The sequence below is a fragment of the Leptidea sinapis genome, chromosome 27 (genome assembly GCF_905404315.1).
Source record: "Leptidea sinapis chromosome 27, ilLepSina1.1, whole genome shotgun sequence".
Lineage (NCBI taxonomy): Eukaryota > Metazoa > Arthropoda > Insecta > Lepidoptera > Pieridae > Leptidea > Leptidea sinapis.
Window position 1 is genome coordinate 11215840 of NC_066291.1, and position 26275 is coordinate 11242114.

A 26275-nucleotide genomic window follows, 5' to 3' on the forward strand; every position below is an offset into this window, starting at 1 on the left:
ACGATTGTAGCTTTCGTTTTGACATTTTTCAAATAAACATCTGTATGATAGTAAAGCGAAACTAAAACTGAAGGTAATTGAAGCTCAAAATTTGTACTTACGTACTTGGAATTACGTGTGGAATTTGTGGGTAGAATAAGAATGAGTAAACAAACAATGTTATCTATGATGATAAATCGAAAGAACAAATCCCAGATATAGAGGTTTACCTCGTCCCACTAACAGAGGTAATTCAGTGCCAAAGTGTTGGGACCTCAGCATGAGTTCCAGTTATGGAGGTTTCTCACTTATCCAGGTCCCACTTAACCAAGTTTCACTGTAGTTTGTTCTGCAGCATTATAAAGTACAGTGTCATATAAAAAACTTTAGAAAGGAGGTCAGAGGTGAAGTGAACAAAGTACGGAGCTTCACTGTTAACATAATTTTAGGTTTATGAAGAATTATATTAGGATATATTTATAAAAACAAATTGTTTTATCTATATATTTATGAAGTAATATTTAAATTAACGTTAAATGTTTAAGTATCATTATAGTAATTAAAAGTATATTAAATTGGATTTTCAACATATTTCACCTCTCGACTAAGTTTAATCATTTTCAAAAACTGATACTATTACTATATTAAAAATAGTAAATAAAAAAAATAATAGATTTATTGTTCCCACATTAAAAGTACATCTATGTATCCATATTTTTTTGGTAATTCAATTATATTAATACCGTGTCGAATTAGCTTTTGTCAATTAACATTATTTGCATTTTGTTAGTAATAAATAAATATGGTATGGTGGTGGTTGGTTTATGCAATCGACGAATATAATTTATTATCATTTATATCTATATACTATATATACTTCACTACTAACTAAACTAAAAGAAAACAATAATTATAAGTGTTACTTTTTATATAATTAAAGGTGTGCACAACATTACTAAACTAAAAACAATTTAACAAAATAAAGTAATGAATTAAATACTAATTACTTATTTACTGATCTATATTGAATCTTTATAAGGACAACTGTTTTGTATAAAAGATAAAATTATTTGTTAATACGACTTTACTCACGTTTTATCGGTGTGGGTACCGATTAGTTTCACCTATAGCACCAGTCGTGGTCAACTTATTTATGGAACATTTTGAGGAGGAAGCGCCAATAAAACCAAGGTACTGGTGGAGATATGAAGACGATGTGTTTGCCATAGGTTCATTGTTATTATATTCATTAGATTCTCGGAAAAGGAGTAAGGAAACTTCTGGACCTCCTGAACAAAATGCAACTATAGGCTTTAGGCAATGTGAAAATAGGCTTTACCATAGAGGAAGAAAAAGATGGTTCCTCTCATTTTTGGATGTACTGGTGAATCGCGAATCGAGTGGTAGTCTGGAGCATACGGTACTCAGAAAACCCACACATACTGATCAGTACCTAACAGCAGATTCCCATCACCATCATCAGTCGCACTTGTCGTCTGTACCACGCACTCCCATTAATCGCGCACTTCGCTTGTTGCAATTTATTGAGTCAGAATTGACACACGTGCGGCAATTGTTTGAGGGCAATGGTTACAATTTGCGACAGTGTTACCGGCTGGCAAACACGACCAGCAAACATTATCGTGAACAGCCTGGTGATGGACCTCCGAATGGTACGAAACTAGTTGGTACCCACACCGATAAAACGTGAGTAAAGCCGAGTTAATAAGAAACGTAACAATGTGTCACGAAAGTTTTAATAATTTAAAGGTAACTTTGAAAAAATATCGATATTATGATCTTATTCAAATATTTTATTATAGTTTACATATTAATCTAAGAATAAGTATCTATTCGACAATTCAATGCTGGTACACAAATACCAATATACTGGAGAAGATCTTGACAGTCTATAAGGTTGTTTATGAGTTTGTAAAGAAAATCAACTGGGCCGACTTTCTAAGCATTTCCGTTGTTGATTGTAATAAATCTCTATTTAAGAATAAGAGCCTCTATAAATAAATTTGTCATACAAATAGGTCACGCTTAGTTCTAGGTCTACCGTGACCCATAAGTGTTAAACCTAACAGAATTCGCAGTAAATCTAATACGGAAACAATATAATCCTTAGGCTATGTTTGTTATTACATAACAATAATTTGAAAGTTCGTTCAAGCATCCTTGTAACCTTGTAGTACACTAGCAGTATCTAGTATGTTTATAATAGTGAGAGGCATTCAAGCAGTCCCCTCTCGTGAGGTCGACGATCTTGTAATACGAACATATTATAATCTAACTCGGATTCTTGACTTCCAATGAACGACGGGGACGAGAGCTCCTGATTGAACTCACCTTAACATTTAAATGGGTCTCTTTGAATAAATAATCACGACCTCAGTTATATTATGTCGCGAGCACACAATCACTAACCAAAGGATTTAATAAAATTTTATCTGACAGATAATTAACATTTGTATTTTTTTATATTTAAGAAACAAGTGCCCGCGATCTAAATCCCATAAATTGGTTTGACGTGACTATCTTACCATTATTTCAGATATGTCCCCAACTTAACTTTTTTCCTTACCACAAAAGAATATAATATAACGGAACCTTTATAGGATCACTTTGTCGTCCGTCCGTCTGTCTGTTTGTCAAGACTTTATCTCGGGAACGAGTGGTGGTAATGAGTTGAAAGTAATACGAAATACTGAAGTGTAGAGTCAATTAAAGTTATGAAAAAGCAAACTTCTAAGTTAGGTTAAAAGTATGGTAGTTTTACGTTGATTTAAAGATTCCTATAGGGAAAAATCTGAAATATTTACATTTGTAATCAAGCCATTCAAAATTGGATGAAAACCTTGGTGGGCGAGTGCAACTCGAGTTCGAACGGTTTTTGTTTAAATAAACAACACAAAGAAGGCCTCAGCTTCACCAGACACTCAATTTTTTTGGTCTACTATTAGTACTACCTACAACATCTGTCTAAGGCCAACAAGGTTTCACGAATCTGTCACAGATACACCTGCAGGCTCCTAGTGTGTTTCGCACTGCATTCGCTAAGAAGTAACATGGTATTCCATCTTTCACGAGTCTCATGAATTGTCATTGTTTAGTGGGTAAATTATTATCAAAGCTGAGTTTACCCTTAGCTAATTAATTATGCGTCCTGATATAACCTCTTGCTGTTAGGCAACGCATGAAATCAGGCCAGGTTCATTAAACTTTTAAGAAAGTTGACAATTCACGAGACAGGCATTTATTTTATCAAAATTGATTCCTTTAGTATTATTTTTGATGTCATTTCTAATATACTAGATACTACTACCGCTTCGGAAACAAATGGCGCTTTGAGCATTCCTTATATAATATATAATGGGCCATTATATAAAAGAATATTATAATAATACATCAACCAATATGAGATTAGAAACGGTTCTATAGAGAGGATCATTTTTAACGTTTACATCAGGAACAAACAAAACTTATAATGCCTACTACTCCATTAAGTCGAGTTAGTCTTTGTGGGACGTTGTATATGCTTTTACAACAAGATCCCAGAAAATGTTCAAAACAAAAGTATTACGATATTCAAGCATTGTTAAAAAACATTTGTGTGGTAATGGTTACTATAACATAAATTACTTTCTTAATGATACCATAGATTGGGAATGGAGTGACCGCCCTCAGGTTACTAAATAATAAATTTTATTGTACGATATTACATTGTAATGATATTTTTATATGAAACAAAAGGAAGCCCGCTTAGTTTCCTGCGCCTTTCTCAGGTTTTTCGAGTTCATATCATATTTTGAATAAAAATATTTTAATTTGAATTTTGAATTTTATTTATTTCTGCGATCCCACGATAGAAAAACAGGTCACACGTTACACATTACTATGTATGTATATATTCTATGCCTAGGTTATGATACCTTTGCAGATGATGAATAGTTAACTGTACTCTTTTAACTGAAAATAATAAATAAATAAAATAAAATAAAATAGCCTTTATTATTACTAGTGACATAATTTTTTCTTATAAATAAAACTTAGATTAGCTTAACTAGTAATTTGTCTCTCGACAAAGGCCTCCTCTAAAGAATTCCACCTTATTCGGTCTCTGGTTACTCTCATCCAGTCCGGTCCTGCTATCCTTTTAAAATCGTCCTCCCACCTTCTAATCAGTCTACCTTTCCTTCGTTTCCCGTCTCTTGGATACCATTCTGTAACGGTTATGTCAATTTCTCTTTCTTTTCCCTCAGAATGTGTCCAGTCCATTTCCACTTTTGCTTTTGACAGAGCTTGTGTGCGTTTTTGAATTTTGTCTGACTCTTAATATTTTTTTTCGAGCTTAACTTTGTCTCGTCTCCGAACCCTAATTACTGAAAATAACTTCTAGTAAATAACTCAAGGTTATTCTGGAAAAAAAGTTGTAAAAAGATAAAAAATAGTTATGTAAATTTAAATAAATGCATAAGGCAGTTCAGTATTCTGATCAGATTTCTTACTAGGATTATTATGCTATTGACCTAAGACAAAACCTGTACCTGCGATGAAAACCTGTTCTAGAAATCATAACTGTACTTCAAATGCTCTATTAAAGTATCTATCTAGGTATAAGAATTGATGAAAAAGGAAAGAATCAATATATTATTTTAAATCAATTAAAAGCATGATTATTGTAAAATTAATATAGTTAAGTCAAAATATCAATCTCATATTTTGACTTTAGTTCGATGACATTATTAAGTTTTACTTTTGAGTCAAAGACAAAAGAAGTAAGGTTAGGAACGGCCTCGATTCAACGTGAGAGTCGCGAGTCTTGCGACGATAGCTCAAACAGGCTTACATTCTGGTTTTCTGCAGCAACTGTTTTATACTTCTGGTGATTTGTACAACAGTTGCTGAGAAAACCAGCGTAAAGTTTCACCTAATTCCTGCCACCGACTTCCACCTTCGCACGACACGCCACAAATTAGGATATCATCCCCCCGTCTGGATGTGGCGGTCCTCCACAGTGCGGTTTTCAAGGAGCTTTCTTCCTCGTACTACAAAGCTGTGAAATGAGCTTCCTTGTGCGGTGTTTACAGGATGATACGACATGGGTACTTAAAAAAAGTGCGTAGGTACATCTTCCTTAAAGGCCGGTAACGCTCCAGTGATTCCTCTGGTGTTGCAAGAGAATCTGGGCGGTGGTGATCACTTAATACCAGGCAAACCGTACCGTTGACCCGTATACTCGTTTGTCCTCCATTTCTATAAAAAAAAGTGGCGCCAACCCAGCTATATAACGCATAGTGTAGAGCACAAAAACTCGCGCCCAAAACCTTTAACCCGACAAAATTCAGAGAAACCCAGCCCAGCCACTCTCCTGCTGACGCTTATCGTAATCTAGGGAGACTACAACTCTGCCTCTAGCAAAGTACAATGCAACAGCATCGCGGCACCAAGGCTTTATCCTTTACGTGGGATTTTGCAACTTCAGGGAGCTCAACAGTCCGAGCTATACGGAATATTTAAGACGACCCATATAGCCCAGTGGTTAGTGAGACCCTGCCTACTGAGCAAGTTCGAATCCCGGTAGATGCATACATTTATATGATGAATATGGATGTTTATTTCCGAGTCATGGAAGTTTATTTGTATTTATATATGTGTAACTAAGTATATCTCAAAATATATCGACCCATAATAGAGGCTAATTTGGGGGCCTAGTTTGGGGCAAGATAGTATGTGTATATGTAAAAGTGTGTCAATATTATAATTTTTACCCCAGGCACACCAAATATACACCATACCACCTCAACTGTGGATGGGGTTCTGTGTTTATTATGGAACTATATATTATGCAACACGGTCTCGGCAGTTTTGCTGTTTACATCATGAAAAGATAAATTCTCTTTTGCTATTTTAAATATTATGAGAATTACCTGCATAATCGTGCACTTACTATCAAGTGAGTATAATTTTCGTCCTTTGATTTCTACAAAATAAAATTTTGAATATAACATTCAGTAAGAAAACGAAACGATTAAAAATATAAGTTGATACTTAGTACGATCTGGAAAGTATATTGTATCAATAATTATTATGAATCAAGAGAAGTAATGACACTTAAATATTTCATATGAAACACAAGGCTTTTGTTATTCTTTCCCGAGACAATAAATAATCTTGTGATCACGTAACATTAATAACATGTGAGCACTTATTTGTAACGTCATTATCGATAAGCGATGGTAAATACCACGATTTTAACCTAATTTCAATTAAATGTTTATTTAATGACTAGATGTCACATCAAATTTTATGACGTCCCAATAGTGAGCACTCTATCAATCTCCTTTACAAATAAGGCGTTATTACCTTCCTCTTCTAAGTGAAAACTGGCAGATCAAATTTGGTTATGCTGTTTGATGTATTGTACACAAGCACATGAAGTACGTGCCTCTCGCGCGCTCATTGCATCAATTGTCATATGAAATAAAATGTCATTTACTGAATTATTTATATATTTTTATTTTTTATGATAATATGGGACGAGACGAGCAGGACGTTCAGCTGAAGGTAATTGATACGCCATGCCCATTACAATGCAGTGCCGCTCAGAATTCTCAAAAGACCCAATAATTCTGGGCGGCACTACAATTGCGCTCGTCACCTTGAGACATAAAGATGTTAAGCCTCATTTGCCCAGTAATTTCACTAGCTACGGCGCCCTTCAGAACGAAACACAGTAATGCTTACACATTATTGCTTCACGGCAGAAATAGGCGCCGTTGTGGTACCCATAATCTAGCCGGCTTCCTGTGCAAAGGAGCCTCCCACTGGTATAATATTGCTAATATATAAGTATATCTAAGTCATAAAATATAGGTTTCGGATATTTACCAACAAACATGTACTAAATAAATATGTAAAAGTAAAATTCCGATCGGTTCAGTAGTTTTCGCAGTATAATTGAAGGAAAAATATGGCTCTCAATTTATTAGTAAAGACAAAGAATATATAATAGCACAAGGTAAAGATAGATTATAGGGCAAGAAAAGACCAATCGAATCAATAATATTGTTAAATGCTTCATGCAGTTAAAAATAGTCTTGAAAACAAGAGAGGCAAAAAACTCATGTTTCAAGTGTTCTGCTACGCTAAATTTGAATCTATGACGCATCATACATTCATCGCATCTTCACATTCACAAGTAACTGTTTATTTTGCTTATCTTGAATTTGCAATTGAAATCATTTGTCAGGTCAAGGGTATGTTCCGTTATTTTTGGTTAGCTAAGAAAAGAAACGAATCTCATAAACGTCAGTTTGTGAAAATTAGAATGTTTTTGTTTTTTAACTCGTTTTATCAGCTTGGTATGTATCTATGTAACTTGGTATATTGTATGTCGAATTGGAGTCTGTCTGTATGTAGCAGCTGGTAACAAATGTTTTGAACGTGGTTGTCAACCTTTTTAAACGTCAGATGATTATTACACTTAGCACTATTATCAATGACCGTTCACAATTTAATAAATATTATAGTCTGTGACATTTTATTACCAGGATCTCCAAGATGTATATAATATATGCTTTTACAACAAGATCCCAGAAAATGTTCGAAACAAATGTATTACGAAATTCAAAAGAATTGTTGTGACTTTGTGTGGTAAAGGTTAATATAACATCAATGACTTTCTTAATATTTAACTTGATTTAGAATAATAATTTTAAACTTGATACCACAGATTGGGAAAGGAGCGACCGCCCTGAGCCTATTAAATAATAAATTATAGTGCACGATATTACATTGTATGCATATTTTTATAATAAATGGAGCCCTGATTTCCTTGCGCCTATTCTTTTCAGGTCTGAGGTAGGTATACTTTTTTGACTGGGTGGTAGTTTTTGTACTTTCAATCAGTCAAAAATATTATATACTCAGCTTTATATACTATTGTGAATAAAAATATTTGAATTTGAAAATAGGAATTATAGTGTAATTGACCTGATTCTTCACCCAATTCCACCTTCATATGACACGCCATATCTTCAACCTCAACGTCTGGATTTAGGGCGTTCCTCCACAGCGCGAGTTCTGCAACATACAACCAGCTGTGGAGTGAGACACATAAAAACGTACCCGTCTCGGGACGCTCGACAGAAGTGATACCATAAATGAATCTTAGTTGAACTATTTAATATTGAAATTAACTTGAGAAAATTATAGGTTATTACTTAATAAAATCTTTTATTGATTATAAAATACATTTTATTCTTAGTTACAATTCTATTCGAATTTACATTATATTTTTATGTATGTACATTATTAGTATAATTATTTAATCCTATAAAAGTAACAACCAGTTGACTAGTGGTAGCTATAATAAGCAACGAAATTTTTATGTTGTATATCAACTAAAAATCTTGCAAAGACTTGACAGTCAATTATTGAATATAAACGAATATGGCTGTATGGGCTTGAACTCTTTGCCTGTCCTAATAATGGATAAAGAAAACAAAAAAAAATCGTCAGAAAATTTCTGAAAACTTTTTTATTACTACAAAAGTATTAAATAAATAAACAAATACACTGGAGATTTTCAAAAGATATTAATTACTAAGCATTATGAAACTATTTTTAAAAACCATTTTAAAGCCATTAAATTGTGACGGTTAAAAATTGTGCTAATTAATTTTTTGCTAGGAATTGGACAACCAACCTTAGACATTGGTTTGTCCTCTACCATAAAAAAGTTCAGACCTATTACTAGTCCTAAAAAACCTCTTCTATTATCATCTGGCTGTACGGGCTTGAACCCTTTGCCTGTATCCTAATAAGTGTAACATAATATTGGACGAAAAAAATCAAAAAAAAATCTATTATCATCATTTGAGATTCGAATTAGAATTTCGATAGATTATTTCATTTTACGTTATAGAGCTTGTTTTTGCTACGATTTGTAAAACACAGGCATACAACAATGCATGCATCAACAATTGATGTGATTTATTTTATTATGCTTATAAAGTTGATGAAAACTACATTTTCTAAAGACATCTAGTGAGAGACTGTATCTGCAATTTATTTATCATGGTATCGTTATACTAACATACTTAATATTCTTTTATACCCAGCATGATGTAACGTTATTGTATAATCGTGATAAGTCATTTCCTTTCACTTGGTCGGCGCCAGCCTCGATACTCGACATATACAACTGCAAGTAGGTATGTATGTACAATATTATATGGTGTCATTGACAACATACGATCGTAATAACTCAACTTTTTTTTAGTACGACTTCTATTCATAGTTCGGAAAGCCACGTAAATTAATAAATCATTTTACATAGAAAATGACTTAAAATTTGCATGAACATCTATAGAAATATTAAAAATCTATCAGTATTCTTAGATAAAATTTATCATCCCATGGCCTCGCGATATCTCAAATTGGGTAAATACTCATGAGAAAAAGATATCATGGAAATCGGTTCACAAGTGGTGGTGGTACATACAGAAAAAAAACTCAACAAATTGAAAACCTCTTCCTGTTTTAAATTCCGTTACAAAGTTATATCTACTGATTTCATGATCCATACAGAATACTATGGGGGTATTTATTTTTATTGGAATTGGTTTGGAAACCGGTATTGATTACTGAGAAAATGTTATGCAAAACCAAAACAGAGAGAATGCATGCATATTAAAGTTATTATAAATAAAAAATATCGCGTTTCGTATACGCACAATATTTGAATACTATGGGGAATTTGTTGGGTTTCTATCTATGGTTTAAAAGCCTATTAAATTGAATACATATTAGTTTGACTAAACTTTGCACGATTTGCGGTCGAATCTCGTAATACACACGACAAAATTGCGAGTAGTGTGTGCGTAATAGTGAGTGGCGTAACGTTACGATGTGACTCGTCACACACGATATAAAGTATTCAAAATATTTATCATAGTTTATTATATAATTAGTTAGGGTTGGCTCCAACATAGTGACTAATTATTTCTAATTTTTCAACTGCAACCCTAGAAATCCAATAGAGTAACTTGTTTAGATTTCTGTAACTGCAAACCATCTCTTAAGACCTCTGGATTTGCAGTCCTTTTCACTTTCTATTTCTACTTCCTTTTATTAAACAAATTTGTTCGCCAGGGCAGGTCTACAGCTTACTCATACAATGTTACTGAAGTCTAGCAACAAGTCAACAACTAAGGAATGTACGAAATAGATAAAGAACTATATAAAAACAGAAATTATGCAACCCAATAAAAAATCTTTTAAATGGTTGCATCTACCGGACGCAATATTTTATAGTCTTCACTGAATAGGGAGTGACAATAACATAACATATTGTAACAACATGTCTTGGTAAATGAAGCTACATCAGTTCGTAGAGGCTTTGACATGGGAAGAAGAACTGATAGGAAACTCCCAGTCTATATTTTAATCATATAACAACTTAGCCTATTTAATATAATATTATAATTTTAGATGGCTTGCGCAGAACCATTATTATCCTCTATATAAACTGCTATACAATAGTAAGCCTTCTGTGTCAAAGAAGCTTTGAATTTGTGCTCAGACAGTCCTAGTATTGTGAGCCCATTGGTCAGTGACCCTGCCTACTGAGTCCACGGTTCGAATCTCGATAGGTGCAAACATATATTATGGTGAATATGGATATTTTTTCCGAGTCACGGATGTCACAAATACATATAGTATATTTGTTTGTATAAGTATATATATTGTATTAAATATATCGCTTTCTTGCACCCATAGTACAGGCTATGCCTTAATTGGGGCATTATATTATTTATAACAGAGTAAAAGTGTATCACTATACATAAATACATAAATTGCACCTCTTTTAAGGATTTCAACGAAAATAATAATAATATTTATATATAAGAAATAATACTTTGTATGTCATAAAATCACATTTTATTATTGTTACAGAGATCGTATGAAAACCGCGTATTTCAATTGATTACGCAGCTATGAACCCAATCGACTCCGTCCTCATCATCATCATCATCATCAGCTGGAAGACGACCACTGCTGGACAAAGGCCTCCCACAAAGATCTCCATAATGATCGATCCAGGGCAGCCCTCATCCAACGTATTCTGGCGATCTTGACCAGATCATCGGTCCATCTAGTGGGGGACGTACAATCAAGTTACTGTTAGTGCTTACTATCAATTAAAACTTCTTATTTTTTACAAGTCCATTCCGTCGTAAATTACCATTTTTTATATTTTCTGTAAAGTTGAAGTATCTGAACATAAGAGATTATCATTCAACAGTAACGATGTGGAAGTAAAAGTTACTTCTATGAGAACCACAAGGCCTTCTTATTAGATTTGATTAATATAGAACAATTATTTTAAAAACTGGTCTACAAATGTTCAGCTGGTTCTGAATGTAACGATTTATATTTCCTTATTGTTATCATTTAATTTTGTTGCAATACGTACGAATTGCGTGCTGAGAAGTTAGTGCTGGAAATAATTGTTTAGCAATTAGAACGAAACAAGGTGAGCAAGGAACCCCGTGTAGACGGAAACAAAATCGGGAAATATTAATTGTAATAATTATTAGTTGTACATATAGATAGATAAAACTAATAAAACATTCGGTTAAATATCAATAAACTTATACTTACGTTAGGTTATTTACAGGAAATGGTATTTTTATCGGTGCGAAATTAATTTCCAAAGATGCGAAAAAATTGAAAAACATTATTACAACCTAGTTAAGGATTTAAAATGTTATGGTTTAAATTTCAATTTTCAATTAACATCAATAGATCCGATCTTTATCTTAATTAGATATTTTTGTACACGTGGTAAATAGCAGAAAAGTAAGGTTTAATTATGCATGCATAATATTAACCCCCTTATTCATAGTAGTCTGCTAACTTAAAGCATTGCTAATTCTCACTCTGTCTTCTTCTATTGACCTAAGTCAGAATGAGAAAAAACACTCCTAAGCGGCTGTTTAGAGTTAGAGGACCATTATGAATAAGTGGGTGTTTTTTTAATACACTTATTTATTCAAACAAAACGAATCTTATAGCTATATTTACAATACTATGACTACATAAAATTAAAAAATCATTACCTGGAAGCGTACCTAGAATACTGGCAGCATTTCCGCGTTGGGTAGCTAGGCTGATCCGTTAACCGACATAGCTGCCAGCGCTTGGGTTTCCAGAAGCCTTATTGAGGCGCGAAGATAGTATTTTGAACATTCTCCGCGCTTCTGGGCCCCACGTGCCAAGTGTCTCGACACCAAAGGGCACAAAGATGTATGACTCAGTGTTTTTTTAGGTAGGTAAATGAGGAGGTGAAATATTTTTGAGGAGTGGGTTTTAATAATTATCATTTTAAAATATCAACCAATTGGAATTTATTTAAGTAATTCATTACGAGTGTTATTTAAAAAAAACAATTTGAAAGAAAATGATACAAATTTATTTACAAACAAACTTTACCATAGCAATAGGTACTATTGTAACTAAACTTCAATCTCTGAAGGCATTTGTATGCATTTCTCCCAATACCGGTTCATAGTGCGGTACCTGTGCATGTTGACACCCCTAAGACTGTGCGCTTCATCTGGATATGACTGCAAAATGAGAAAAAATAATATTACCATTTGTTGAATTAATAAAGATACATTTAAAATGCACCTCTTAATCAGTTCATCTATAAGTTTTTAACTTAAATTCATTGAACGGAAATTTATTGTATTACCGACAAAGTATTTTTTGGACCTAGCATTGTTCCTTGTTTAACACAACACAAAATATTATATTCTTATTGATACTTATATATCGAAAATTAGGTATGTCATTGAAATCAATTTAATATTTATATTATATCTGCAAATAATAATAAAAGAGCTATGTGTATTGTTATTTGTAAAAAATTGATCTAAATAGAAAATGTCAAATGCATATCTTAGTTCTATGGAGTGAAATTGTTAAATTTCGAAATTTGGTTACCATTTGCTCGAAGGGTATATTCAGTTGCTGCAGAGCTTTCATTAGCTTAGCAGCGTTTTGGTAATGCACGTTATCGTCTGCATTCCCATGCATCAAATAGAAGTCATGGCCTCGAAGTTTTTCAGCTAGCAATGTGACGTCACCACGCTCGTAGCCTTCCAAGTTATCTTCACTAGTCGGTAAGCCCATATACCGTTCAGTGTACATTGTATCTGATTGAAAAGAGAAAATTAAGAAAGGAAAATTAATAATGTTTAAACTTATCACTAGTGCTGAAACTGAGACTCACTATAGTAAAGCCAGGAGGTGACAGGCGCACCGGAGACACCGCACTTGAACAGATGTTCATCGTCATGCAACAGCGTTAACAGGGTCGCATAGCCCCCGTAGCTGTGACCCCATATAGCGATGCGCTCGCGATCAATAAACTGGTACCGATCCAATACTTGTCTGAAATTTTTTGTTGTAGCAATTTATTTGAAATAAAAATCTATAAAAAGAAAGTTCGCTACATATTAGAAAGGTGTACTGCCAAGTCAAACTCTTATGCCGAGACACAATATAAGTAATAGTAGCGTAGCTTAGCGGTCCCCTTAAAATTTATTCCTACTCTAGGCGGAGCACGTTGTCTTCCCAAGATTGCTTAGCGGCTGTGTAAGTCGTGTGTATGTGTGCGTGCCTCTACTCGGGTGCTCTAGTATGATGATGTGTTATATATCTGCATTGTGGCCGGGGTTTCCGTAGCAAGCTCTAGAGATAATCAATGTATCTCTGATATACTACCAGCATCATTAGCGGACCAAAACTTAAATATTAACTCTTTTAAAAATAAAATTAAGGAATTTTTAATGACGAAAAAATATTATTCAGTTAAAGAGTATATAACAGACATGAATGTTTAATCATTGGAATAAGTTAATTTAGATATTTCAATTTTACATTTTTAGTAAATAATTTTTATTTTTCATATTTTAATAATATTATGGTGGATAGACTTTTATGAATAATGTGGTTTTTATGTTATATGTTTTTCACTGTAAATTTAAAGTAAGAATGGTAAAATTTTATTTTTGCATGCCTACCCGGCAGATTGTTAGCACCTGTACTTATAATGTAACACCAATGTACCCATTCAATCTATGCAAATAAATGACTTGATTTGATTTAATATTTGTAATAATACTTATAGTATGTTGGGTTAGTTAATGCAGTGATACTTAATTCTATTTTATACCATAAGATTTATATTGTATACGTAATGAATATTAAAGTAATTATTATTAATGAATATTATTGTAAACAATTTTCAGATATATTTTTAAATTTTTAAACAGATGTTCCATAATTACGAGAGGCGCCGATTATTTACAATAATTCATAAATATTTTATTCTATACGCTGTATATATACGGAGTATATATACCCACCTAAGTATTACGAAATGGTCTTCCACCTCGACAGTTCCCAGTGCGTTGTTCAAAGAATACAAAATATCTTGTCCTTTGAGACCTGAGCCGCGCCCATCCGCAAACATGTAGATAGTGTTGCGACTTGTTGTCAAATAGGAGTGGTAGCCTGAGCAAAAATAAAATAAGTTACATTTTATAAAAGAAATTAGTCAGGCCCTATCGATAAGATAATATAAACATAAGATTTTTTATGTGATAAGAGGACAAATAAACGGCATCTCCACGATTCACGCAATCTGGGAACGCCAGACGAATCACAGAAGGGTTTTACAATGAATGAATTAATAATTATTACTATAGTCGAATTAAATGATCTCAGCGCGTACTTGTCTACGTATATAAAAACAAGCAATGGCCATGTATTAGGTATTTATTCAGTTACTTGGCAATTTGACCATTAAATCGGATTTTATTTCGAATATCATTGGTTTATCTCCTAGCGAAAGTCACGTTCAAATTGATCCAACCGTTTGGGATATTAGCCGGACCAGACAGTTGCATTACATTTTAAGTAAAAAACAACTAGTCAATTGCAAATCGGACTCGACTGCGGCCATAATTGCTTGTCGGCCATTTTGGAACTCGCCATCTTGTTTTTATAACGGCAATACTATTGCTATTATTGCACCAGTGTGTTCCGGATCGGCATACGGATTTTTTTAGTTTCACTTTTGTTTACCATAGATTTTTTTTTCAATTACTTTATTTTTAAATGTAAGTCAGAGAAAGCCTTTAATCTTTTTAATTGTTATCCTGGGAATGCATCCAAACCTAACTTGACTCAAGTTCTCATCGAACTAAACTATTACATTACATTAACCAAGGTATCCCTTTAGTACTACTTACCAACGGTGAAAGTATCATACACTGTGTTAGTATTAGGTCCGGAGTACACATAGAAAACAAGAGGGTATTTAGTTTCTGTGTCGCTTTGATTGAGTCCTGGAGGCAACAGAAGTCTAACCGGTGCAGGGAAACCATTCTGTAAGGGCACCGTTGTTATGATACTGCCAGGCTTGACTTTGTCTCGGAGACGCTCACGTACTACAGAGTTGTCTTGCCAGGTGTACAGGATTTGACGAGTCTGAAACAGAAGTCGTTTGGTAACTATTATGAGCTTAGAAGACTCGGCTACAGCAATGTTGGAAAAAAATTTAAGAAATAAACATTCACTATATTTATTATTCTTGATGATGTAAAGGTACATAAGCGAATTTTCTAGGAATTGTGATTATCATAATGCTAACACCAGAAATAAACATAAATTTAATAAGTACACCACGGTGCCCCCAGTTTGATCCTCCCCGCCGACGTACCAATGTGTTTACGGCTGCGGTGATCAAACATCAGGTGACCCGTATGAATGTTTATTAGTCCCCCTCTTCCATACTCACTACTCGGTTAAGTCAAGTTACGGCCGTTTCCCAATATACTATCTACAGATAGAGATAAATTTCTACCTTCTACTGTCAGTAATTATCTGTCAATAATCTGAAGCTGTCCCAATATACCCGATAAGTCATTCTTATCGCTTGATATTGGGACGCGTGAATTGCAATTTCCATACAAACTTCTATCGCTGGTAAGCAATGCATCGTCCCATTGACAGCGTGTACGGTTAAGGTGAGTTACCGTCCATAAGTTTATTGGGACAGAAAAGTCAACGATAGTTACGATTTTTATCTCAAGTAAGAGATAGACTGATTATTGGGAACGGCCGTTAGTCTTTAGTTGCGCGAAGTAGATAGAACCATCTATCTAGTTTGTATATTCATATATTAATACGGTCTGCTACGATACTGTTGCTCATCTAAAATGTCATCAACTTGCTTCATCACTTATTCTGTTACAAAATTCTTAATTTCTGCTTGCATTTCTCGGAGATATTATTGATAATATTAAAAAGCAATGCATCACCTTACAAACCTCACAATTTTATTACGCTAGCCGATGTTTTGACAAGCGAACCATATAGCCGATGTGTTATGTCGTTATCGTTATAGTCAGTCAAAGGTATTCGTTATGTCCGGACTTTCCCTGTCGATACTCACCAAAGGATGATAGATATAGGTGGCGCTAGGTTCTTCTGTTGAGCTGCAGGTGATAGTGAGGTAGGTCGCGTCGCGGCTGGCGGTGGCAGTAGCCCAGGTGCACAGCCCACCATCTGGCAGCTGCAGGTTGCAGCTCAGACAACCGATGCGGGAACCAGCGATATGGACGTGCGCTTGCCACGGCCTGTCTACTTCCGTGCTTGTGTAGTAACTGAAACATAACGCAACAATTATATTGCTGTTTTTTTCACGTATCACCTAGAACATTCTAGATTTAAAAAATGTAGGACATTGTGTAGCTTGGTTTTAAGCTTTTTCATTGGGTGTTAAAATTAGAGTAATTTTTGAATACTAACATAAATACGCGCAGCAGATACACGCTCAGCAGTAGTAGGTACGTTATATCAATGATGTGTTTAGAGGGGATACCTTCAGATAAGGAAAGCACTAAACGATTTTGATTAAATCGTTATCGTAAAGGAAATTTTGGCTTGTAGAATGAACTCTGAGGAAGACCAGATGAATGGAATGTGATGGTAGGTGACGATTTGCATCAGACTAGACCAAGATTTTAGCATGTCAACAACTGACCAACGGAGAAAAAGTTATGGTTACTATTTGGTGGTCACTTCAGCTTCCCCAGATCCAAGCAAAAACAACATCAAGCAATAACAACGGATGTATACTGGACTGAACTTAGAACAATACCAATTGATCAGCAAATATTAGTTTATTTGCCTAGCAGACCAAAGAAACTACTAAAGATAATATAATAGATATATAGATATAATAGATGTAAAACAAAACTATCAAAAGTTGTAATAATCGATTTTTTTATTCTTATAGAAAGCTTTAATATTATATACCATTTTAAAAGTAATATAAATATCTTCCAATCAAATCTAAATTAGATATTAGGTACCTGCTTTGTTATTGACCAATACTTAATATTTGAGGCTTTTAGCCTGTCTGGAAGTGTACAACTTCAGATTATTACACGCAAGCAAAATGTCACTATAAACACTTACTAAGCCAAGTTATTCTCATCCATGCCCACAAACGTATTGACAGTTCTCGCTCCTGGCGTTAAAGAGCTCTGGACTATCGTACCGTTGACTCTCATGCTCATGACCAAATGTTGCCAGATGTTACCGTCGGCTTGAGGCAGAGACCAGCGTGTCGATACGTAGAATTCACCGTCCCTGCTAAAGCGAGGTAAGGCAATTGGAACCCATCCGTTAGGCTGCTCGCGAATTTCTTCCTGAAATAGATACACAGGTAAAAAGTTGAAGCAAAAAGGTTGTTATATAAAAGGGAGGATCATTTCGTTATCATAAGAGTTATTAAATATAATATGGGATAACTGAATGAAAAATGAATACATGTGTACAAATGGTACATGTTTGATACCATCCAGTTTTTCTTGCTGTCTACCGGGGATGTAGGTTTACAGGGTAGGCGTACTTTTATACGCATTTTAAAATTGTTGTCCTAAACCAGAACAGTACCCCTGGAAATTCTTTTCCAATTTAGTGAAGAAAAGAAGGAAGTCCTGCAAAATCACACCATGGATTACTATGGCTACAGTGTGAGGTTTGAGGATGATAGTCAAGTCTGGGACAACTCTATTTGATGATTGTGCCGCTAAATTGATCGACACTTGCATCCTAAAAATACCAAAAGATCACTTACATCACATGTATTAGTGATGATATCACAGATTCTAAAGACGGTGTGGTTCTGTCTTCTGTTGAGCCAATGGACTGCGATCTCGGTAGCCGTGGGCCACGTGACTCCACCCAGGATGTGGTCTTCTGTGACCAGATCGGGTGCGGACATGACGATGTAGTTTATGTTGTCCGCGTTAATGTTGTTAAGGTCCACCACGCGGAGTGTTACTGTAGGATTTGTACGCCCGACCTGAAAGACATAAAAATGTTTGTATTTTTTGACAATGACCTGTACTTAGTAGTTCAACGAGATAGCTGAAACTGCCGTCCAACTGAAATGCGAGAGGCTCTTTTCTTCAAGGTCTAGACTGCTATAGCTGGCACCAAATTTTACAAAGAGTTTGTTATTGTTTTAAGTAATAATCCTCACTTTTGGGACTACATATGATGCTAGAAGTTATGAATCACGGATGGACAGTGAAAAAATATTAATCTACCTTCAAACCAAATTAAACATTGCCGTTTCAATCGGTGTCAAATGTACATTACTGTCTAATAGGGTAATAAAGAACATTGGTGATTCCCTTATTATTTTTAATCGTGTATTTCTTTAATTATCAGTAGTTATTGCACAAATTCGTAACATATAAAAAAAACAATTATATAGATACAGTACCTATGTACATTTATAATTATATATACCTTTGAAATATCCTGTTATTTAAAATGATCGTTAAATGAGGCTTTTCAAATTATAATTGCTGGTCGCCGCAAGGTCGACAACATAATTTAGACTCCACAATTTTTTCGTTAATATTACGCAATATCTATTATTTTAGTCACTCATCTTACTCTGGAATGTACAGAAGTAACCAATCAGAACAAAAATCCTCTCAAATTTGAGATCGCTCCGAAAAGTCTTAACATACCGGAAAGATTCTGGACTGAACAAATTCTGGAAGGAGATGGGCTGATTAGAGTTACCAGTTTAATTTTGAAAACAGGAGTTCCACAGCATACCATACCTTTGGGTATTTAAGATCAACCAACTCTGGATATACGTCATCAGGATCAGATTTGTCCACATAGTAGTAGTAGGAGTATGATTCTACTTGGGTATCGTCGAAGCTCGCGAATGCCAAGTAATTGCCGTCTGGAGAGAACCACGTCGCTTGACCAGTATACATGACATCCTCTGAAAAAAGTAAACAAATGGAAATTGGGCGAGTTTTCATCACTGAAAACCTACACAGACCTTAGTGTTATGCAGTAGTCAAGTTAAAAATGTGTGTTGAAGTGTAGGTAGACTATGTTTTTAACTACAGCTTCTGATCATACATATACCAGGTGGAAAGAACAGGTATTAATAAATATATATACTCACAACTACCATTCACAATTAGAGCCATAATTATAATCAATAATAATTCAAACTCTTTCAAAGATATATATTTAAAAATCCTCTTATTGTAAAATATTACATCATCTTTTCAGCCGGAAGATGTCAAAGGTCAAAGGCCTTCTCCAAATATCTCCACGACGATCGGTGCTGCGCTGCCCTCATGCAAACTATTCCGGCGATCTTGACCAAATCGGTCCATCTTGTCGGGCCTGCCAACACTACTTCTTCTTTCATCTTCTTCTTAAATATTACATTAGAGATGATTCAGAATTCAAGAGGAACTTATTATATAAAAAATGGTATTCTATTCGAACGTGTTAATTTAAAAACCGTTAAATTTTTGAATGCCATGCTATGATCAATGAATGACCGGATAAAATAGAGCGGGTATAGACTACAAAAACTCACCCTCATACACCCAATCTGTGTGTCCATTGTAGATGACACCAGGGATACCATCTGACGTGATTCGAATAGCATTAGGGCTGTTCTCAGGCAGGTAGTACAAGTCGTTGTCCAAGACGTAAGCCAATGAGTGACCGCCGCCGAATATACATAACTGCAAACGTTGACTGTTTGCGATGTAGTTCACTGCACTGAAATAATATCATATCATATTATTTTAAGTTAAGGCTGAAATCTATAGCCCGTACTTAGACTTTGCTCAGACTTTACTTACGTACCACTTAGTTGAGTGTGATAAAACACGAACTTGACTTTTACATTGGGCTGTCTTAGCTTAAGCTCAGCATAATTTGAACTGTCAAATGACTATAGAAAAGAAATCAAAGATAATGTGAAGCTTCCACTTAGCTAAGTTTTACGTAAATAAAGTCTGAAAAAGTACTCTCTATAGATGTTAGCCTAAATCTAGTCGTTTAGTCTCCGTAATTTTTACTCTTGTGTTTTTATTTATTTAGTCTTAGTATGACTTTTATACGACTTGTCTTTATGTATTTACATGCTATAACTGCCTATAATTAATGTATCCTAAGCTAGACTTGTTTTATGTTAACGAATCGCTGGTAATTCTGTTGAAAGTTCATAAATAAATAAAATAAGTTTTTTGTAAGAGTAAGAACAAGAAGATAAGCTACCTGGTGTGAAGCGGAGTAATGCTGCCCGAAAGGCAGTTCCTGTCACAATATTAACTGATCAAAAAGCTTTACGAAAAAATGTAAGACTTCGTTCTTTTTTTTGCTGAGGAGGAAAATACATTTACGTATTGAAGACCCTGAAACGGGGCCCATATGTCGGATTACCCTACCGACTAAAAACCTACTTTATGCAACGCCTTTTATACGCGCGCAGATTTGAAGACAGTGACAAAACATATTTGCCCACGGATTTCGAATTATGACATCTTTTAGAATACGAACCTTAATAAGATGTATGATGGAATGTTTTAATGTGCCTTTAATGTATTTGTATATTTATAATGAACTTTGTGCCGTATAACATTAGATACGTCTAGATATTAAAGTCTGTATAGACTGTGACAGCTGTGAACATGTCGAAAAAATTGAGGCGAACAGTTAGCCTCTATTTTCAGCACGAACGAACACTAAAACAAAGTATCGCGAGTGTAAGACGAACCTATGATGCACACTAAAGTAATAAATGCAGTACACACATATTCTTTACCACCGTTAACTCAATTATTTTTTAATAAAAATTATACGTACCCTGTCTCGATCTCATACAACGCAAACTGAGCAGTTGTCGAGTAACGATACACCTGAAATAATTCAATATTACAAAACGTGGTCAGTCTAGTAAAAAACAAGTTTACATTCTGTTAGGTACAAATTTATCGATAAATTTTATTTTTATGATTGTTTTATCGATCATTTATATCTTTATTATATTACCGACACTAATCGTTACCGGCGTATCTTTGTTATCAAATTATAATAGAATATTTGGTATACATTCCAATTTTATGTAAGGAATAATGAAGGATGAAATAACTTACCGACTCCACTTCACTTGGTGCCAAAATATATCTCCTGTCGGCTGACAGAATTGGATTGCTTGTATTTAAAAAGCCCTGAAAATATGTAAATAATATATCAATCAAATGTTAAGAGGCCATATTAATAATGAAAAAAAATTACGGAACTATTCTATTTGCCTTAGAACATAATATTATACACAGTGAAACTATTTGTATTATTAATTTAATAATACCACAAATTATAAGTATGTTCTGAACAGACTTCAATTACTTATTAAGTCGACATAATATTACCTAAAAGGGAAACTTCACACTACAGGTTTTCCTCTCTATCAAGGCGAGAAGGAAGCCCCTTACAAAAATTGTGCGCAAAACGCTGCACAGGAAAAAATCTTTCGCGGAATATATACATGAAGGTTGTAAGGATTGTATACCGTCTATTATATTAGAGGAGGCAAGCAGGCAAGTAACTTGCGTTGTCCACCTTGGGGGTGCTAGTTGGTGCATTTACTCGAATGTATTTAGGGTATAGGTTAGGAGAACCATCTCTGTGTATGAAAAAGTGACCGTAAAAACGCGTCCAATGAGGGTGACGCTGCGGTAGCCTATTATAAATAATTAGAAAGCGTCAAACGTAATTAGAAAAAGATAGAGAAATAAACAAGGACCAAACCAAACAAATTCCGCTTCGTTTTTGGCGAACTTTTCAAACAAAATATATTATGATCGGAGCATACTGATATTATGATACTTTTTTATAATCTACCCTCCATACTCGAATGGAGTAGGATTTTAATGTTTTTTTTTTTTATATTATTCTTGTTTATATTTACAATGCAATACAATAAAAACTATAACTACGACGAAATGTACCAAGAATAGGGAACATTTCGGTGTTGGATAGCTAGGCCGTAGACCGCTAGCCGAAACAGCTGCCAGCTATGTTTTTGTACCCTTTGCTTTTTTGGTCACTCTATGTTAAAAATGTTTGATTGTTGAAGTGAGTAAGTATTTTAAGCCCGTGTCATTTTCAAATTGAATATTGTACAGTTTCCCTTTAGATCATTTATACGTCTAGATAGTCTCTTGCTGTTAGACATCCGATTAAAACAGGCCAGGTTTTATACTTTAGTGTGCGTGATCACTTACACTCGCGATTCGTATTACACTTTGTGTTAGTTGCGTGCATTGCTCAAAATAGATGTTAACTGTAAACCATTTTTTTTTTACATTTTCACAACTGCCATAGCCTATCTAGACGTATAAATGATCTAAGAGTTTCCCTCTATATTTGTCCAATCTATTATCTATTGCTTAAGTATTTGATTAACTCACCATGAGCTCCCCAGAAACAAGCACTCTGCCGGTGAGGGTCGGTACGTCAAACACATAAATACCTGACTCACCCGGTATTGTATACGTGAATTCAGTGTCTAGAATAGAAAAAAATCTTAAGCTCTTTGTAAACATTGTATACCTAAATAAATTTGTACAGCTTTTAGTTACAATTCGTCTTAAGATAAACAACTCGACTTCCAAGTTGTTTTTCGAAACAGAATGATGGTTACAAAGAATTACCTACAACTTTTGGCTGCAGTTAGAACCGAAGATAGTTTTTTTTAAACTGTCGAAATCAACAAAACAGTCTCTTGATAGTACAATGAAGCGCCGCTAATGATTCTTGAAAAATGAACAATTTTGAGCGGCAAAGTTCTGTCTCATTAGCCTAGTAAGTTCACTAGCTACGGCGCCCTTTAAACCAAAACACAATAATGCTTGCACATTACTGATTCACGGCAGAAAAAGGCGGCGCTGTGGAACCCTCCCCACTTGCCGGCATTCTGTACAAGGAGCAAGATTTCTTCTTACTCGTGAAATTAATTATTTCTGTGGAAATTGTACGTATCGTAACTCATTAAGGGTAATTAAAACTTTAGTTTCCATTTAAACAACAACTTTTTGGCTTAGATAATTTATACGTATAAATAGAGCCTCTTGCTGTTAGACAACGCATGACAACAGGCCAGGCTTATTACATTAGTGTGCATAGCAGCTACGTCTTACACTCGCGATTTGTTAGTCACTTTGTTTTAGTATACGTGCGTTGCTGAAATTAAGAGGCTAATCGTTCTCTTCTTTTAACGTGTTGAGAGCTTTCAGTCTATCAAGACGTATAAATTATCTAAGCAATTAGGTCATTGTTTTTATAGTATATGGAATTAATTTTAACGTATAGACGCTATTGTAATTAGAAACTAATTTTGCCTTTTCAAAATTTCTTACGTTGTTCTCTTGCAGGGCGAAATCAGTCTATTTATTAAAAAAGAATTTAAACACTTCGTTCAATTTTATTCATTTAGGTCAAGGAAAGGACACATATGAATATCAAATGGTTTTTTTTTCTATTTACCATTTACCACCACTTCGGAAAAGGTTTACCTTTAATGATAAGAAATGGCAAGAAACTCATTGCTACTCTTCTAAATCAACTTTTACAGCTTCTTCATTTCACAAATTGTTTTAATTACAATGATTCTATTCCTTATATCAATCTACCCCTGTATTTATTATTGTGGGTTTAAAATTATTTCAATATTTATACATTTTATTATAAGTATACCTGAGATCCATGTTCCAGTGAATCCAGTCTGTGTGAACTGTCCAGAAACAAATTCTTCGAGGGTAAAAGGATTTTGGGCCGCAGCTGTTGCAAGCAGGGTCAAGCAAATGACCCATTGACCCATCTATACATACAAACATTAATTCAATTTGTAATCCGTGCCGTTTAGTAAGTACATACAAGTTGTTGTAATTATCACCAATACCTCCCTGTTGATCCTTGAAGGAGATAGACCATAGAGGAGGACCTTAGACTTAGGATTTACTACCGTATAGACGATCTGACAGCCCGATACTAATTTTGATTTGAACGGGGGTTTTTCGATCGAGTTACACTCGATCATGATTACATCGAGCAATGATTTAATTATTCATCTTTTATTGTATTTTGGTTTGAGCTGATGGTCTTGTTACCAATGGCCTAAATAAAAAAAACTATACTAAACTAGTTACTATAGTTAGCTAATGGTTTAATATTCAAAATACTTAAGAGCAAAACCTACCGCAGCTGACTGCTTACGACTTGTCAATCAAAATTACGGTTACAGTAACAATTCGATTTCAGAGAGGTAGTTTCTATCATGCTTTATATCCATTAATGTTGTTTCTCTCGCACACTTTGTTTACCTATACGCTAGTATATTAAGTCTATGGAGATAACAGTGTTTCAAAATAATCATCACAACTACTGTACCATTTACCAATATCAGCATTCCTATTCCTACCTAACATAATCTGACTTAAGCGCAATGAATCAACCTATAATTTATTAGTAGGATGTTGGTAATAAATTAATATATTATTTCCTATTGCTTATCTACGTTACCATTACTACATTTCTATTATTATACATTAAATACTTTAAGCACAAAATTCGCCCACTGATGACAGTCGTGTTGGTAGTCGTTGAATAACTCAAATAACTTTCTGTGTTTCATTAGTAAAGCAATTAAAGTAAAAAAAGAAAATAAGAAATATTTGTAGTTTATATAAAAAAAAATATTTTCCTTGTATTATGTAGGTCGGTACGGTAGCAGATGGCGCCTCAGTACGTCTATGTTTCTTCCATACATAATCATGAAGACAAGATTCCTCCTGAAGTAATCCTCAATAAAACTAATCCGATGTCACTTTTCCACTTATAATCCCATAAGCAACACTTAAATTACCCAACTAGGAATTCGTTACCACCAAGGTACCACTATTTGATCAACAGGCTTGTCGAAATCTACTAACAGTTATATTTATGATAAATTATTGCTAGATAAGTGTTGTTCTTTCTCCTACAACACCAGAAGAATCACAGGAGCGTTGCCGCCCGACCCATGTAGGACCCTTCGCGCCTTTTTTGAAGGAACCCATGTCGTATCGTCCTGGAAACACCGCACAAGTAAACTCGTTGCATAGTTTGGTTATACATGAAACAAAGTTCCTTGAAAACCGCTTTCTGGAACAACGCCTCAAATTCAGATGGTAAAGATGAAATTCAAGTTAATATCCAGCGAAGGTGGTATTCAGCGGCAAGAATCAGGTCAAACAGCTCTTCGGAAAACTCCCCGTGATAGTTGCAGTAGAAGACACACTATGAAGCATCTCCGGCAATTTGAACAGCTCTGCGTTGCACGCGTTCAAATGCGGAGCACACGAGACCAGACATGAGAGCAAAACTGTATGTCTGGCCGGACTTGCGCTGCGAAGCGATAGAATGTGGGCGAAATGGATGACCTTGAAGTATTGCAGTGCTCTATTTATGACAAAGTCCCTTAGAAGTAAATTTGGATTGCCTTCTAATCGCTCGAGAGGTTCTCGAAACCAGAGTTAGGCGTGACATTAGGGGGAAGTGCTGTCGAAGAGCGGTGACACGAGAAATAGGATTTTTTGTGGATAATGCGCAGACTGGGGTCTTTTGGGGTTAATCTGAACAAAGGATATCCAGATAAAACTTATAACTAACTACATGTAGGAAAATACATAATACAAACAGCATCCAGCGTGTAGGTCGTCGGTATGTGGTGAATTAAAAATATTGACAAGAACTTACCATTTTTCCTTTTTACACTTGCAGTGGTCGACGGTACAAAGCCGTCAACACGACTGCAGAGTTAGACTGT

At 34.7% G+C, this 26275-nt stretch overlaps 1 protein-coding gene across 1 annotated transcript; it reads right to left on the reverse strand.

The window, feature by feature from the left end:
• Window positions 1–12447: 12447 nt before the first annotated feature.
• On the reverse strand, window positions 12448–26275 carry LOC126972638 (venom dipeptidyl peptidase 4-like). The gene is made up of 15 exons (XM_050819508.1): window positions 26206–26275; window positions 24166–24289; window positions 22881–22978; window positions 21564–21638; window positions 21274–21326; window positions 19997–20184; window positions 19212–19381; window positions 18209–18436; window positions 17545–17777; window positions 16517–16727; window positions 15312–15549; window positions 14424–14571; window positions 13286–13446; window positions 12997–13208; window positions 12448–12617 (listed from the first exon to the last, which is right to left on the reverse strand). The coding sequence occupies exons 1-15, from the start codon at window positions 26206–26208 to the stop codon at window positions 12507–12509; spliced, it is 2253 nt and encodes a 750-aa protein (XP_050675465.1). The 5' UTR covers window positions 26209–26275; the 3' UTR covers window positions 12448–12506.

What these genes read in the sequence shown, in the direction of transcription:
- LOC126972638 (XM_050819508.1), bottom strand. An exon ending in TTGATCTTAAATACCCAAAG is followed by an intron (nt 18,437 to 19,211) that starts GTATGGTATGCT and finishes TATGTCTTTCAG; the next exon opens with GTCGGGCGTACAAATCCTAC. An exon ending in CCTATATCTATCATCCTTTG is followed by an intron (nt 15,550 to 16,516) that starts GTGAGTATCGAC and finishes CTTCTGTTTCAG; the next exon opens with ACTCGTCAAATCCTGTACAC.